General features: G+C 52.1%; 1 protein-coding gene across 2 annotated transcripts; it reads right to left on the bottom strand.

Annotated features, from left to right (window-relative positions):
* Window positions 1-838: 838 nt before the first annotated feature.
* Window positions 839-11,057, bottom strand: LOC105467437 (ventral anterior homeobox 1). 2 transcript variants are annotated; one of them, XM_011717046.2, is made up of 4 exons: window positions 10,058-11,057; window positions 8,714-8,901; window positions 4,695-4,732; window positions 839-4,557 (listed from the first exon to the last, which is right to left on the bottom strand). In XM_011717046.2, exons 1-4 carry the CDS (start codon window positions 10,296-10,298, stop codon window positions 4,464-4,466), a joined length of 561 nt encoding a protein of 186 aa, XP_011715348.2. In that variant the 5' UTR covers window positions 10,299-11,057; the 3' UTR covers window positions 839-4,463. The 2 variants fall into 2 exon arrangements, with proteins under 2 accessions (XP_011715348.2, XP_011715346.2); XM_011717044.3 differs by having other exon boundaries at window positions 4,451-6,819.
* Between the last annotated feature and the right edge of the window lie 5,202 nt (window positions 11,058-16,259).

Below are 16,259 nucleotides of genomic sequence, written 5' to 3'. Positions count from 1 at the left end.
TCATTGGAAGCCACCCTGGAAAGTCATTGGAAACTACTTGGGCACAGTGGCTCTCTTCGGATGAGGCAGTCTCCAAAGAACAGACAACTGAGGGCTGTCTGCCAAGTCATTAAAATAATAATTTACCATTTTGGTAGAGATGTTGTGCTTACTGATGGCTGTGATACCAAGTCTAAAGGCAGGGGGAGTAAATTCCATTATGTGTGACCCAATCACATTCCCCTTCCTCAGGAAAGGACTTTAGGCCAACACCTTCATTCTACAGATGGGGAAACTGAGGCCTCAGAGAGAATCTCAGATAGTCAGCTATCTCAATCACAGTCTTATAATAAATAGCTAATATTTGAGCATATAATTTTTTCTAGGCTTGTACTAGATGCTTTAGATGCTTTATCTAACTAAACAACCATGACAATCCTACGAGGTAGGTGCCATTATTACCTTCATTTAATACACATGGAAATAGGTTTAGAGCAGCCAAATGAGTAATTTCTCCAAGATTACACAGCTATTAAGTGGTGTGTCTGGGATTTGAACCCAAGTCATTCTGACTCCAGAACCCATAACTAGAAACCATTAAGATGAATTACTTTTTCTGTGTGCATTAAACTAGCATACTCCACCTTGTATACCAGGGAATGCTATGTACATGTTTATATGTGTGTATATATGTGTGTGTGTTATTGCTATACATGTTATGTTGTTGCTAACACACATAACAGATTTTATATGAAGAAAACTTTTACGTGAAAAATTTTGTGTATATTTTACACATATATATGATGGGATTTATTTTTAAGAATGAATACAACACTACCACAAAAAGCACAATATTTATTTTCTGTTTCAGGGTAAGAAGATAGGCGAATGTGTTTCTAGAGAGAAAATTAGTTTCATATTAGCTATAAATCAGAGAATACACAAGTAATTTTAAGCTTCCATGTCCATTGCATGCCAGGTTCTCTGAACCTGCTGGCCTTGCTCCTTCCAGAACTCATGTCTCTTCAGACAGAAGCTTTCGGTTCCAACCAAGAAGGGTATGCATCTGAATGCCTTTCAGCAAACCTGAAGGGCTCTCCTCCTCCTTTCCCCAAACTACCAGGTCTGTAAGGGAGCAGCCTGTCCAGGCAGGTGGTCCCCAGTGAGTTTATAAAACACCTTCCCTGAGACCTGAGAAACCACTAAAGTAGATTTCTCTTTTCTCTCCTGCTCCATTAAAATGAAACCTCCATGAAAATGAAAAAGAATCTGAAATGTAAAGATTTCCCGATGTAGAAATGGTGTTAAATTACAATAGCATAATGTGGTCCAAGAAATTCTAAACTGTGTCAGAAACTGTAGATTAATTTGTTTAACAAACATTCATTGTATTCCTACCAAATGCCAGGCCCTGGGCCAGATGCAGGAGGCTGCAGTGTTTTGGGAGTTTGCCATTTAATACAGTACTTCTCAAATATTAGTCTGGATAAGAATCACTTTGGAAACGTGTTTAAAATGCATGTTCCTAAACCCCAACCCAGTTTCTGATTCATCAGATGGGACTAGGGCTTAGGAACCTGGAATTTTAGCCACTCCCTAGATGATTCTAAAGCAGCTGGTCCTCAGTTGTATCTTGAAAAACATTGACCTAGTATGTTTTTAAGTTTTGATCAGCCATTTAATCAAGCCACTTAAACTCAGGACTTCAGGAGGTTAGAAGAGTTACATGACCTCTAAATTCTTCAAGAAACCTTAAAAAGACTTCTTAGAAAGGCTTTCTATGCAAGAACAGCACACCAATATGACACAATTTCTTTTCAAACAGGAGAAAGACACTGTGTATAATCATATGGCTTATGTGGCTGAAGAGAAGAAGTTAAAACGTTATCATTGGAGCGATTCAAGAAGGGGTGTGTGTGTGTGTGTGTAAATTATCAACTTGTATAATTAAGCTTTGTGTACTTTACCCTGTGTTTACCACATGGATATTAAAATTCAATTTAAAAATAATCATTTATAAGGATGTGTAAGACCAAAGAGGGTAAGGGGTTTAAAGATGTCATTCTAGACAGAGGTACAGGGAAAGAGTTGGGACAGTGGCAGGAAAAAAAAAAAAAAACAGGAAGGAGGGAGAAATTCAAACTTCTTGATGAGGGCACCAAGGAAATCCTCAGCAGCTGGTGTAATAGATGGCTAGATATGGACATTAGCAGATGTGGGTGCAAATAGGCTAAAGAATTCAGATACCGTGATCCAGACACTGTGGGCACAAAAAGAAGGAAAGGAGGAAGGGAGAAAGGGAAGAGGGAAAGAGGGGGCAAAGGCGGAAGAGAGAAAAAAACTGAAAGAAGAGGCCTCTGGCCCTAGGGGGAGCTTACAATCTTGGGTTCTGAGCAGCCATGAGGCTTTGAGCAAGTTATTTGCTCCAGTCAGTCCTGTATATGAGTCTTTAAAATGGAGCTGGACCTCTCAAAGCCACCATGAGGAACAGTAGAATGGTGTATGTGAAATGCTATTTGTAAACTATAAAGGGTTGCTAAATGCTACTTATTAATACATTCTGGCTGAAGGTTAGACCAACGGCAAGTGTGGATATGAGCATGTGTCCCATTTAGCTCTCCAAGTGACTTCCCACATCTTTCCTGAACCTGACCCCCAAACTCACAGGGGTTTGCTAAGAGGTTTTTTTCCCCTTTTCTTTTCTGCTCTGAAACAATTTGGCTGTTGCTTTGTGCAGGCTTGAGCATCAGATTCCTTTCAGCTCCCCCCTCCTGCAGCTGTTCCTCCTTCCACCTTTCCCCAGGCAGGCCCAGCTATTGGCCTAGAGGCTACCTGCCTCCTCCTCCTCCAAGGCCTGTGAGTCTCCAGTTGGAAGCCAGAGGCCTCCAGGGACCAAGGCAGCTTACTGGAGGCCCTTGGGGAAGGAGGGAAAAGAAGATAGTCACTAAAATTAAATGAATTTTCTATAACTGTTTTTTAATTAAAATTGCAATTCTTTTTCTATGCAGAAGAGGCTCTTTAAGAACAATTGCACTCCCTGAGTGGCAGGCAAAGAGCTCAGCAGCTCTTCCCAAAGCCAGGGAGGGAAGGGAGGTGAAAGCAGAAGTGATGGGGTGACTAGTCCTTCCCTCTTTCAGGGCTAAGAAAGCCAAAAGGAGAAAGGGCAGGAAGATGGAAGGAGGGAGCTGCTTGGTGACTTCCCAGGCTGAGGCCCCTGGGAGAGAAGGCTGAATGTATTGGGAATTCCAAGCTAGGATTTTGTGTTTTCTTTTGTCCCAAAAAGTTATGCCACCTTCTCCCTTCCTTCTCAGCCCTGGAGGGCCCCAGCCACAAGCCTTGAAGCTGCAGTGAGAGCCACCCACTGCCTTGGCCTTTGGGACCCCTTGAGCAGGAGAAGAAAACCAGAAAACCAGAGAGAGAGAGAATGAGAGCAAGAGACCGACCCGGAAGGAAGAAGTAATGGAGGAGGGAGACAGGGGGAACTAGATCGGAGCCCACACCACTGAGAGACAGAACTCCTTAGAGGAAGCGCAGGGATTTACAGGACCGGAGCACAGAAGAAAAGACTAGAAAAGGAAAAGCAGTTTCAAGCAAAAGAAAGGAAGGAGAGGCGGACAGGGAGGGGAAGAGCCAAGAGTAGCGAAGCTGAGGGATCTGCAGCAACTTTGAGAAATAAAAGTGAACTGTCTGTGGGCGGCTGCTGTGATCTCAGCAAAAAGCCGAGCTCAAGGCTCACGGACTCCGCCGCCCACACTGTGCCCCGCCTTATTTTGGATGCCTCCAACTCCAGCTTCAGGCACAGTACACGAGTAGGGGTTGTAAGGCCTGGTTAGTGCCGGTGCTGCACGGGAACAGCGGATCCCTGCAACAACCAGGTGTGCGGGCGCTACAAGAAGGAGCCCGGGCCGCTGCGCCCGCTGCGCGGACTTCGCCCGGTGCTGTACACGCTTTAGGAGAGCGTGTCTTGAAGTGTCCTTCCCGGCCCTCCTCGCTTCCCAAGATTTGTTTGCAACGTCTACATCCCTCACCACAGCATAAGCACTGGGGCGAGGTGGGGCGAGAGGTCTCTGCAGGAATTAATATCGATTTCAGTCTCCTGCTTCCTCAAAGTTTCTCTTTGACATTGGCGAGACTTATTCTAAGTCAGAAGAAAATAAAACCTTGCCTATTCTGGGCCCATGATTGCACAAAATCCAAAATGCTGCCGGCATGAAGATGCAGCTGGAAGACTCTAGAAACGTAGCATTAGGAGGCAGGGACTTTATAGTGTCCGGAGATAAGTTCCTAAATAAAGAATTACGCAGTGGGAAATGAAGAAGGAGGGTCTGAGGGGCCGACCTCAGAGGTACAGACAGAGAAATCGAGAGCGAAACACTCAAGGAAGTGGAACAAATCGTCGTAGCCAGGCGTCTGCCTCTCTGGAAACCCGAAATCCGCCCAAACCTCATCCCAGGCGCTCACGGTACCAGTTGCAGGGCCCCGCACTATAGGGGCTGCCACCCTCTGCCCCCGGAGTCCCCACGCCGAGACTCATCATTTGCTGGCTCTTTCTTCCTTTTCTTCTTTTGTTTTTTTATCCTTCAAATACAAGACAAAAATACACCTCATTTATCATCATAGATATATATATTTCACTCTCACCACATAAATACAAAACATCCAAATATCCAAAACATTCAGAACAAAGTTAGTAGCCTGGATTCAGTGACACCTACCCGCGTTTGAATCGTTCATTATTTTCTTCACTATTTGCCTAGAAAAAAAAAAGATGAAAAAGAGGGGGGAGTTTCCGACGTAAATAATTTACAATAAAATTACTATTTTAAAAAATGCCTTTCGCTTGCTTCAGATGGACGAATACATTCTAGATACTGCGGCACCTCGCAGTCTGGGTCTGTGAATTTGGTTAAAATGTGGGTGGCCGTGGCTGTAGGGACGATCGCTGCTGCGCAGGGTAAGGAAAGAGGGTGTCGCGGTTCGTGTTCTGATTTGGGACCACTGAAACCCTAACACTGGGGAGGTGAGGGGAGTGTCTTTCCTATCAATCACACAAGACGCTGTCTGGACTCTGAGACTACTGCTAGAGGAGGCCCGACCGCCCAGCGGCGTCCCTGTCTCCCCTTCCGCAAATAACTGCTCAGAAATCCAGCCGTTTCCTGCGTGCAGGAAAGGATTTGTGAATCCGGGAGTTTGGGAGAAGAGGCAATTGAGTGCTGACTCGTTTTCCAAGCCGAGCGATTGTGCCCAAAGCTACGCGCCTGGGAGGCCGTAGGGTGAAGCCCGGCGCCCAGACTACCGCCGGCAGCCGCTTTGCTCTTTCCTGGAGGAGGGAGAAGCTGTCGGCCACCGCCCCGAACAGCCTCGGAGAAAAGATTCTGAGTTTTCTTTGATTAGCGGCGTTGGCTTTTCCTTTGCTTTTCCCCCGTTAAATTCCTGTTTAAGGTTACAATACCCAGAACCTTAATTTTGCATTGCCCTGTGGGGCATTCTCTATCCTGAATTTTCTTACACCTTCCAAACTTCATCATTACGAGTATTTAAAAACTGGTTCCACTTCATCTGGTTTTACGTAGCAATTGCTTTTATTGCTGATTAGATCAAATTTATTAGTGTCGTTGCCTACCAGGACGTTTGTTACTGTTTCCTGGGGTCCGGGGTGGTTGTGATTGGAGTTGCCCTAAAGGGGGGAAAAACCGCAGGATTTGTCCCGCCAGGAAGCTGTGTTGTGTATCGACTATCCCGAGAGGTCCGCAAAGCGGGGCCCAGGGGCTCCCACAAGCCCTGGTTTCTCTGGCAAGAGGAAGGAACGTCCCCCCTTTTTGGTCTACAGAAACCTGGAAGCCCCTGGGGTCTGCGCGCAGTTTTCCTCTTTCAAATATTCCTATGAATAGTCGGCAGCGGCAGCAGCCGCGGATCTAGAGCAAACGCCCTGTGCTTTGGACTTAGAACCAGTCTTTTTCCTCCTGGGCTGGGCACGGGGTCAGGGCATCAGGTTGACTAACTCGGGCATTTTTCCCAATTCTTTGGATCGCTCCTGGATTCAGAAGGAAGTTGGGGGTTGGGGAGGAATCTCGGAGGAAAGGTAGAAAAAAAAATAGCCCGAATGAGATAAAATTGGTAGCAGAGCCTGGGTGGGAAAGGAGAGCTGTCAGAGGCCTGGTGGGAGCCAGGAGCCCAGCGCAGGAGCTCTGGGCACCTAACGCGCGTGAGTCCATAAATATCACCACAATAGATAGTATAAATATAAATACAGGGAAACACTTAAAATCAGTCCAGCGCTTTTTTCTCGGCCCCTTCTTTATTGTTGGTCCGGGAGTAAGGCTCGAAGGCCGAGGAGCTCAGATATCGGGCGGAGAGTTCTTGCAAATTCCCAGCTAGCGAACCAGCCATTGTTAACGGGGCGGAGGACAGGCGGCTGGCGACGGAGCCGAGCAGCGAGGGCACCGGCAGGCTGAATAGGCTGTGGCCCGCGGCCGGGGCGCCCGCGTGCAGTCCCCCCGGCCCGGCGGGCCCGGGGCCTGGAGCACCGCCCACAGCCGGCGGGTGCGGGGACGCGGCGCCCGCTGGGCCCGGGGCGGCGGCGGCTGCGGCGGCCGAGCCGGCAGCGGCGCCAGTGCCCAGGGCCGGCAGGCTGGGCCCGCGCAGCGCTGAGCCGAGAGCGCCCGTGGCGCAAGGCGGCAGCAGCGCAGGCAGGCCGGGCGGCGACAACAGGCGGCCCTGCTCCAGCAGCCGTAGCACGCTGCACGTGGCCGCGGTCTCCGACACCACCGAGCGTAGCTCCGAGTCCTTGCCCTGGTCCTTCTTCTGCTTGGTGCGCCGGTTCTGGAACCAGACCTTCACCTGCGCGCCGGGGTGCGGGGAAAGTGGGAGAGAGGGGCAGGGAAGACCAGCGTCAAAGGAAGCGAGTTCCCGGGGCGCGCGGCTCCAGGGCTCTCCCCAAGCCCCAGCCCTACCCGCAGCCCCACCCAGCAGCGGGAGAGGTCCGGGCTGGGGCGCTGCTGGGGGAGCTGGCGCCGCCACGAGGGGGACACAGCTGCTCCACTGGGCTGCGCTTCCGGGTCAGGGAAGCAGGCCCAGGCAGGCGCCGCTTACACAGAACAAAGTAATAAAATGCCCACGACAGGAACTCGAAGGAAGACCGGAAAGGGTTTCTCTGGCTCCTGCGCTACCCCGCAGCGGTGTTTGGGGCTCACAGATGTGTGAATCAGTGCGGGCCCCAAAGCCGGAATTTCCGGTGGAGGGTGTGAGGCCCTAGGCTGAGGTGAAGGAAAAGGGAAGAAGGAAGAGGGAAGTGGGAAGAGATGGGGGAAGCGAGTATTGCCCAGGCTTTCTGGACCCAGGCCCCTGGCCCAGTGGGCTCAGATTTAGTCCTAGAAGCGCTACTCCTGGTGAAGGCTACAAAGGACCATTTCCTGCTTCAGACGTGACCATCGTGACCATCGGCTAGCAAGCAGGGAAAGTGGCTGCAGGAGAATAATATGTGCGGGAGACTTTATGCAGACGGAGCTTTCTGCACCTCCTCTCACCAGATAGCTGCATTGAAGGGTCTGAGTGATACTCTTAGTTTCTCTCTCCACTACTCTGAGTCATGAACTTGGAATCATGGGAGAAAGTAAGGAGGCTAAGGTGGACTGAACACTCCCCACTAACCTCCTCTCTCATTCTTCTGCCCCTCTGCAGGCCTAGCAGTGGCCCAGAAGAGTTTTGCAGCAATAGGGAAAGACTATCCTGTCTAGATTTTATAAACTAAGAGGGGTAGTAGCAGAGAGAATAGAAAAAGCTACCACACCAATCTCAAACTCAAAAAGAACACCCCTATCTGTTCTGTCAGTCCTCAGCTTTCAGCCCAGATCCCAGACCTAAAATGCTCTCCACCTGCTTCAGGGTTGGGCATGGGGAAAAGGGTCGGTCTTCAGAAAGAAGGCTGCCTTAGCTAAGCCAAGCTGGTGACATGCCACTTGGCAAGTTCTTGGGTCCTCTCCTGGGCCCAGAGCCCACATGGCCAGCTCCAGGGGCATCATACGGATTTAATGTAAAGGGAAAGATCTAAAGCACAATCGGCAGTACTGGCTTCTGGGTCCTAGATCTGCTTCCCATCACATTCCTCACACATCACTGGTACAGAAGACAGGGTCTCCGGGGTGCTCAGGGCTGGGGCCAGCTCAGGATGGGGAAAGCCTTCCTTTAAGGGTCAGGGCAGCCTGATCTGCACAGGCAGATCTCCAGGAGGGCGTACACCTTTCTAATTCCTAGGAATCACCCATGGTGCTGGGGCAGGGGGTGTTAGACTTAGCCTCACTCCTGCAGAATGGGCCTGGATGCTGTGTACAGCTGGGAGGGCCCACAAGGGGTGGGGCCTAGAAATCCAGCCAAAATGGGGTACCCCAAACAAGGGCAAAAGACAGTTCTTTGTAGAGCAGAAGCAAGAAGGAAATGCTCAAAACCAGGGGCCAATAAAAATTCCAAAAGGACAGGATTTGGGGCCTCTTGGGCCTAGGCTAAGGTGGATAAAACATGGGCCCTGGAAGATTTGGGGATGGCAGGAAGGGTGGGGGGAAGGGATGTATTATTTAGGGGAAGGAATCCTTAGGCCTTTCTTACCCATCCTGCCCATCTCCTCCACCTCCCAAGGGTGGCTCTGTCCAGAGCAGGTTAGGAGGTGAAGAGCAGGCTAGGTAGGGGTCGTGGGGAGGAAGGCTGGTGCAGAACTGTGTGCGGCCTGGCCGCTGGGTACCTGGGTCTCGGAGAGGTTAAGCTGCCGGGCGAGCTCGGTCCTCTCACGGCCCACCACGTACTGGCAGCGCTGGAACTCCATCTCCAGCCGATAGAGCTGCTCCGCGGTGAAGGACGTGCGCGTCCTCTTAGGCCGGTCCAGGTCCAGGCCCTTGGGCAGGATGATCTCTCGAATGGACCCCTTGGCATCTAGGGAAGGGGAGATGTCAGCCGGCAGAACCCTCCCATCTCCCTCCACCTCCTTGGCCCGAGCTGGCTTTGGGGACACAGTCCCCAGAAGCGTGCAGTTTTGGGATGGGGATGGGGGGCGGGGGGCGGAGCACGACCACAACCAGGTAGCAAAGACACTGTGTGGAAGGCAAGGGGCCTAACTCCATACCGCTGACCGAAGGAGGGACCACACTTTGTCTTTTTGTAGAGTCCTCCAGACAGGGGAGAGAAAAAATCCAATCAATTCCAAATAGGCGGACGTTTCTTCCGGCCTGGGGGGGCCTCGGCTGCGCAGGCCGGGTCCCCTGTAGCCTGAGGGTACCCTTGCCGCCCCGCCTGGCTCCTGCGGGCCCCAGCTCTGGGATTGCTGACCAGACCGTGCTCCAGTCGTCCCCACCCCCACCCTCGAGTCTCCTTCCCTCCGGAGTCCGCGCAGCGGAAGGAGGAGGGACTGAGTCGGGGCCGGCCGGGCCCGGCGATCTGCTGGCTGGGGCGGCGCCAGGCCAGGGCCCGGCCTCGCAGCCTCCGCCGCCAGGGCTAAGCGCACGCCGCGCATCCGAGAGCGGCAGAGCAGAGCACCAAAGCGGCAACCGCGGCTCCGTAACCCAGCCCAGCTGCCTCTCCCGGCGGCAGCGGTTGGGCACCGATCGCGGCGCTGGGGCCCTCGGCTCAGTGCACTAACTGGCAGGGCCGTAGCCCGCGATCGGCAGCTGTTCTTCGGGGCTCGCGCTCCCCCTTGGGTGCGCTCAGCCCTCCAGAGCGCTGGAGTCCCCTGGCCGGCTCCCGGCAGATCATCCGGCCTTTGAAGCGCGCACACCTCCTCCCGGAGTTTTCTGCTCCTTTCCCGGGTCGGAGGCCGCAGTCCGATGCCCGACCGCACCCGCGCAGCCCCCTGTCTCCCCCCGCAGCCCGGTCATTGGGGCCCCTCAGGGCGTGGAGGGCGGAGGCCCCTGGAGAGCGCACCGGAGAGTCCCAGGCGCTTGTCTCCAGCCGGACCCGGAGCGGGGAGGGCCAACAACTTTCTCCCAAGTCCCAGCCGGCACTCCTCCCCACCGGCCTGTGTCGGCTGCAGAGCGCAGCTCCGGCCCCGGAGTCGACCCCAAAGAACGCGCCCGGCAGCCCTTCCCATCCCTACCTCGGACCAGGATCCGGCGGCAGTAATCCGGGTCGGCTGCGGAATTGGATTTACTTTTGTTACAATCCTCAGCACCGCCCGACGCTGAGAAGGCGCCCTGCGGCTCCTTGAGGAAGGCGGCTGGGAGGTTCCCCTCTGCGCCCTTGCTCTCCCGACTCTCCTTGTGCGCGTTCTTCGAGACCCGGGCAGCCTCGGCGTCCGAGTGGCACCGAACGTCCATTTTGTCTGGTTTCCCGAACATAGGCAAGAACAACAACAACAGAAAGGAAAAAAAAAAAAAAAAAAAAAGCCAAAAAAAGAGGGGGGAGGAGAAAAAAAAAAAGGGAAAAAGGGACAAAACCCCCGACAACGTAGCGCGTACGCCCGGCCCGGCGACAGGCAAGAGCCAAGAATGAATGTCCCCGCGGGGAGGCTTCGGCGGCCGCGCGCGGGTCAGCGGCGACGGGAGAGTGGCGCGCTAGCCAAGAGGCGGCCAGTCTGGTTCAGGATCCCGGTGGAGCTGCGGCGAGGCCGCCTCGTCAGCACCCGCGTCCTCTGAGCACGTCCAGTGTACCCAGCCTGGCGATCAGGTAGCGAACAGCGCAACTCCGAAATGCTGCGGCTCCCGCCTGTTTCTGAGACGGCGAGTTGTAGTTGTCCGACACCCGGGGGGACGCACACTCGCTGTTGCAATTGATTACGGGTAATTTCGCAGCCCCCACGTTTCGGTTACCTCATGAATACACTAAATTGTTTGGATAATATATCAGATCGTAATGGATGGTTTCTGTCCTTGTCCCCAATCAAGTAGGGGTTTAGCCAGTGAATAAACGGAAATGATTGGTCTTGCTTTCAGGAAACACACAATCAAAGACCCACACTTCCAGAAAAACTTTTGACAAGATTCATCCTGAATTGTTAGTACCATTAGCAGGCATTATTAACTTTCCTTTTGCCTTTGACCCTCCTGCTCACATACTGGCTAGAGGGGTTTTCTCCACACTTGCCAGATAGAGCTGAATGAGGGTTGGGCGGTGGGGGCGGGTGGGGGGAGGAAAAAAAAAACCCTACACACCCAGCAGCAGAAGAAAGCAGTTGCCTGGAAGTGGGGGATGGGGGACAAAGGTGGGGGGAGAAAGTTTTCCCAAAAAGTATCTCCCCTGCACTCTAAAAAAGCCAAGCTTTTCCCCTAAACAACTCCTTCTTAACACACCTCGACGCAGACAGCCATCTTAAACTGCCACCTCTCTTCATTTAGTTCCAGTTGGATTTTTTCATGCCTGCACCTCCAGCAGCCCTGAGGCAGCCCATTCAAAGGGCAGCTTTGTACTCAGAGTCCAGCAGGAGAGAGAGGGGGAGAGGGAGAGACGGCCGAGAAATCTCAACTGTGAGATCTGCTTCAAAAAAAAAAAAAAGTTTTCCCCTAGCTATTTCATTGTCTCTGCTACAATATCTTTGAGAAAAGCAACAGCCAGTAATCCAATAAGAGCATTGATTAGGCTACAATGATTCAATTCAAGCGCATGGCCTTGTGCAAGGAGCATGCTCCAGCCCTTCTCGTCACCTTGCCGGGGCAGAAGCCCTCTCCACGCCGCTCTCCCCATTCATTCCTTTATGGGAAATGCGGAGCAAAAGGAGTGAAAGATGGCAATTATCTAATTGGACTATTAACAAACAGTCCTCTGAGTGCGGCGGTCTGGCGTGGCTCCTGGGCGGGGGAAGGGCCGTGTTCCCTGCCCTCATTCACAAAGAGTGCAGGGGCCGGGGAGGAAAGGGGTTTTTTAAAGGGGGTGGGTGGGAGGAGAGGAGAGGTGGGAGGTTTGGCTGAGAATTTTTCCACACAATTCCAAGAATGGGGCGGAGGCGGGAGGAGGGGAGGGGGATGGGGGCGGGGGTCGCGGCGAGCGGGTGGGCAGGCCGGGAGGGGGAGGGGTGCGAGTGTGTGTGGCGAGGCCCTAGGGGCTCCAGCTCGCAGCGATGCGCGCACCGCCTGCACCGCCGCCACCTCCCCGGCCTCCGCCGCCACCCTAGGGGACCCCTCTACCGTCCTGAGCCGAGAGGGGGCCCCTGAGCGGGGTCTTTCGCGATCTCCACCCAGCCACCCCTCCCGCCACTTAGGGGCACCCAGGGTTGGCCCAGCTCCGGAGGGCATCTCTGGCCCTGCAGGCCGACCTCGGGCTTCCACTTTAGTTGATTGGGCTGAGCGGTGGAACTGTCCCGAGCTACTCTCCGTCGGGCGGCGGGTTTCCAGGGTCTCCAGCGGGCTGATCGCCCCTCAGCCTGGCTTCGCTCCGCAAGCTGCCCTCGAAGCCCGACGCCGACTGGGCGCCCGGGGAAAGTGCCTTTGATTGGCCGCTCTGCTCCGGCGGGTCGGTGGGGCGGGTGGGAGCAGAGAGGGGTAAGAGGTAAGGGCCTTTGCGGCCACCCTGTTCTGAAGATGTAGAGTGGGATTGTGTTAAAATCCGGCGAACTCTCCGGTTACCTCCCGCAACGCTCAAAAACCCAGACTGGCCTCGAGGCACTGAGGGCTTTGCTCCCCTGCGGCTAAGCCGTCGGGGGCGCAGCCGCCGGGTCTTGACTCCCACTACCGCGTCGCGGGTGCGGGTGCCTGAGATTCGGGTGCCTCCTGATGGGGCCTTCGTTTCCCTGCAGAGCTCGGCCCAAGGGAGCTCCTGGGCCCCCTTGGGCAGGGAGGAGTGCGACCGAATCCCCCGGCACACCGGCCCCTCCTTGCCTCCTACCCTGGCGGGGTTGGAGGGGTCGGACCCTCGGACTACGCCGGATTGGGTGCGCAGGAGGATTCTAGGCCTTCCTCAGCCCTTTAGGAGCCCTGCAGGCGGCGGAAGTGCCAAACCGCGGCCTTGGCCCAAATGGGACCACCTCCGGATGGCTCTGGGTCCCCGGCCCTCCGCACCTCTCTCTACGGCCTCCTCCTGTCGGTGAAGGCCGCAGCGGCCTGGGAAACCCACGGGGACACCTGCGGCCCCCGGTCAAAGACCCGGAAGAAAGTTTTTAAGAAAATAAAAATGGCCCAACCCATTACATTTTCTTTCAGGTAGATGTGGGAGCTGAGGGGCGGGGCGGGGCGGGGCGGGGGCAGTCCGGAAGCAAACAGTTGCCCTTAGAAATGACACTCCCTGCGGGCAATGGCGGCCCTGGGAGGTCCGCAGCCGCATTCACTGCCACAGGGAACGCCCAAACTGTGGCCAAATCCCAAATGCAAATTTTAAGTTTGGCCTCGGAAATTTCTGCCCTCTCTCATCTTGTGGCATATTTTGTTGTAAGTGGAAACTATCTGTTTGTTGTCGCCAGGCTGGAGTGCAATGGCGCAGTCGACGCTCACTGGAACCTCCGCCTCCCGGGTTCAAGAGATTCTCCTGCCTCAGCCTCCCTAGTAGCTGGGACTACAGGGGTGCGCCACCACGCCCAGCTAATTTTTGTATTTTTAGTGGAGACAGGGTTTCACCATGTTGGCCAGGATGGTCTCGATCTCTTGACTTCGTGAACCGCCCACCTTGGCCTCCCAAAGTGCTGGGATTACAGGCGTGAGCCACCAAGCCCAGCCTGTTTGTTTGTTTATTAAACTTATTTAATTTTGAGACAGGCTCTTGCTCTGTCGCCCAGGCTGGAGTGCAGTGGCACCATCACGGCTCTCTGTAACCTCAAATTCCCAGGCTCAAGCGATCCTCCCACCTCAGCCTTCTGAGTAGCTGGGAGTATAGAGGTGAGCCACCGTGTCCAGGGGAATTATTTACGAAGCAGTCACTTATCAGATGCATAAACTCACTTAATCTGAACTCCTCCTTCAGAGATGTAGTAATATTCCGTCTTTATAGGTGAAAGAATGGAGACTCAGAGAGAGGTTCAGTAACTTGCCCAAGTCACACAGACTGGTATGTGCAGAACTTGAATCGACTGATGCCTGACTTCAAAGCTATTCATGCTCTTCTTTGCCACACCCCACAAGACTCTGCCCCATTTTTAGTTCCAAACCCATACTTGCTTTGAGTTTTCCAAATCTTCAGGTGATCACGTGTATATTAAAAAGACACAAAACAATGACCTTAATGCAAGGAATCCTCATTATTTGGCATCAATTTTCATGAATTGTATCTAAACAACATTAAGTAGAAATTGAATCATGAAATTATTGTCTCTGATGATGCTATTTATTTCTAGCCATGAGCATTTCTTAGGAGTTTATCACTTTTCTACTAGCTGATCGGGGATGAGTAAAAAATCATTTCCTGGGTTTCAAACTTACAGAATGATCGTCTGAGAGCAGTGTCCAGGAATTTGCATTTCTACCTGGCTTGCCAAAGGATCTTTCACAAATTAAATTAGATAATTTCACCTTTTAAACTTTGGTGACTCCACTAAGCTTCCTGAGGGCAGGGACTTCCATCCCTCCTTCCTTAATGGACATGCAAATACTTATTGAGAAAAGGCATAAAATGGGATATTCTGGCTGGGCACAGTGGCTCATGCCTATAATCCCAGGACTTTGGGAGGCCGACGCAGGTGGATCGTTAGGAATTCGAGACCAGCCTGGTCAACATGGCAAAACCCCCGTCTCTACTAAAAATGTAAAAATTAGCCAAGCATGGTGGGTCACACCTGTAATCCCAGCTACTCGGGAGCCTGAGGCAGGAGAATCGCTTGAACCTTGAAGGTGGAGGTTGCAGTGAGCTAAGATCACGCCACTGCACTCCAGCCTGAGTGACAGAGCAAGGCTCTGTCTGAAAAAGAAGAAAAGAAGAAGGAGAAGAAGAAGAGGAGGAGGAGGGGGGGAAGGAGGACGGGGAGGGGAGGGGAGGAGAGGAGGAGGAGAAAATGGGGTATTCTGGAAAAAGGTGCCAGGACCCAGGTAGCCCCTGAAGGATATAGGCCTCATCTTTGCATCGTCATAGACAAACCCAGTAATTAAGAAAACTCACTGGCTTTAGGTTAGTCATGGCTTCAGGTTGGCAGCACAAATGAAGTAACCAAATTAAAAAAGAAAGTCAACTTGTAACCTGGTTTTGCTTTTTGTTATACATGGTACTTTTTTCTTTTTTTCTACTTCCTTTCTTCCTTCCTTCCTTTCTTTTTTGTTTCTTTTTTCTTTCTTTCTTTCTGTGTGTGTGTGTGTGTGTGTGTGTGTGTGTGTGTGTCTGGATTAAAATTCTGTGGGCATCCATCCAGAAAAACCATGACAGGTTTCTGAGAGGACACAGTGGAGGACGGAAGCCCTGGGATGGAAATTTCAGAAAAGCAGCTGCTAGTCCCAGAAAAAAACTAAAGCTGTGTGCTCACTGGCAAAGAAAGAAGAGAACTCAGTCAATTATTTGGATAATCTGAGACAAGCCTGTACTGCACAACACACACAAGGACACAAGGCTGCTCCAGGTGAAAGTGTTTTATTCTCTTGACTAAATTTGCCGCCCTCCTCAGTGCCCTTCCTGCCCCCGCATCACTGTCTGCAGGTGCAGACAGACCCAGAATAGAACTGTAGCACTGGAAGGATTTTTAGAGATCATCTATTCCATAACCTTCATTTGACTTGACAGATGAGAAAAATGAGCCCACAAAGACAAAGCAACTTGTTAAGGATTAGACAACTAGTTAGTGGGGGCCTCTGTGCTACAATCCTGGTCTCCTGACTCAAAGTTACATTCCCACCTCCACCCAGGCTTCTTGAAACCTGAACAAGATGCACTGTCTGGGGTTGGGTGAAATGATGCCATCAAAATGAACTAAATCACAATCTGAGTGTTGGGGATGGTTTTCATATTCCCTGACCCTGCCTACTTGCTTCCAGTCACAGAAAGCAGGATCGAGGTGGCACAGAGTGCTTTCCTTTTCCATCTTCACTTTCTATTTCAGAAAGAAGTAGGAAGGGACGACACACAGGCAGAAAAAATCTGAGATCATTCTAGATTATGAGCAGGTTGGGGACAACATAACTTAATGTCTGAGACAACATTTTAAGAAGGACTGCATCAGAAGAGATGATACAACCGGAAATTAAGTTTCTGTAACAATGAATCAGGGTACTTGACAACAATAATTAATTAAAAGGAAGAATAGCTAGCATTTATACAGAGACTTTCATCTCCAATCAAAGTTTCCAGTGGTGATGAATTCAATCTCATTTAATTGCTATTATTCCCATTTCACCGAAAATAGTCAGGGCATTGGGGAAGCACTTGAAATAAGAACCAATGTTGACTATCCAAAGTGG

This window comes from Macaca nemestrina, chromosome 9 (genome assembly GCF_043159975.1).
Source record: "Macaca nemestrina isolate mMacNem1 chromosome 9, mMacNem.hap1, whole genome shotgun sequence".
Lineage (NCBI taxonomy): Eukaryota > Metazoa > Chordata > Mammalia > Primates > Cercopithecidae > Macaca > Macaca nemestrina.
This window is presented reverse-complemented; position numbering and strand designations above follow the sequence as displayed.

Excerpts from the sequence above, each read along its gene's own strand:
- LOC105467437 (XM_011717044.3), bottom strand. The coding sequence starts at position 10,298 with ATGTTCGGGAAACCAGACAAAATGGACGTTCGGTGCCACTCGGACGCC. Across the intron at positions 8,902-10,057 it reads CCGCCGGATCCTGGTCCGAG|ATGCCAAGGGGTCCATTCGA; the intron begins GTAGGGATGGGA and ends CCCCTTCCCTAG. Across the intron at positions 6,820-8,713 it reads TTAACCTCTCCGAGACCCAG|GTGAAGGTCTGGTTCCAGAA; the intron begins GTACCCAGCGGC and ends CCCGGCGCGCAG.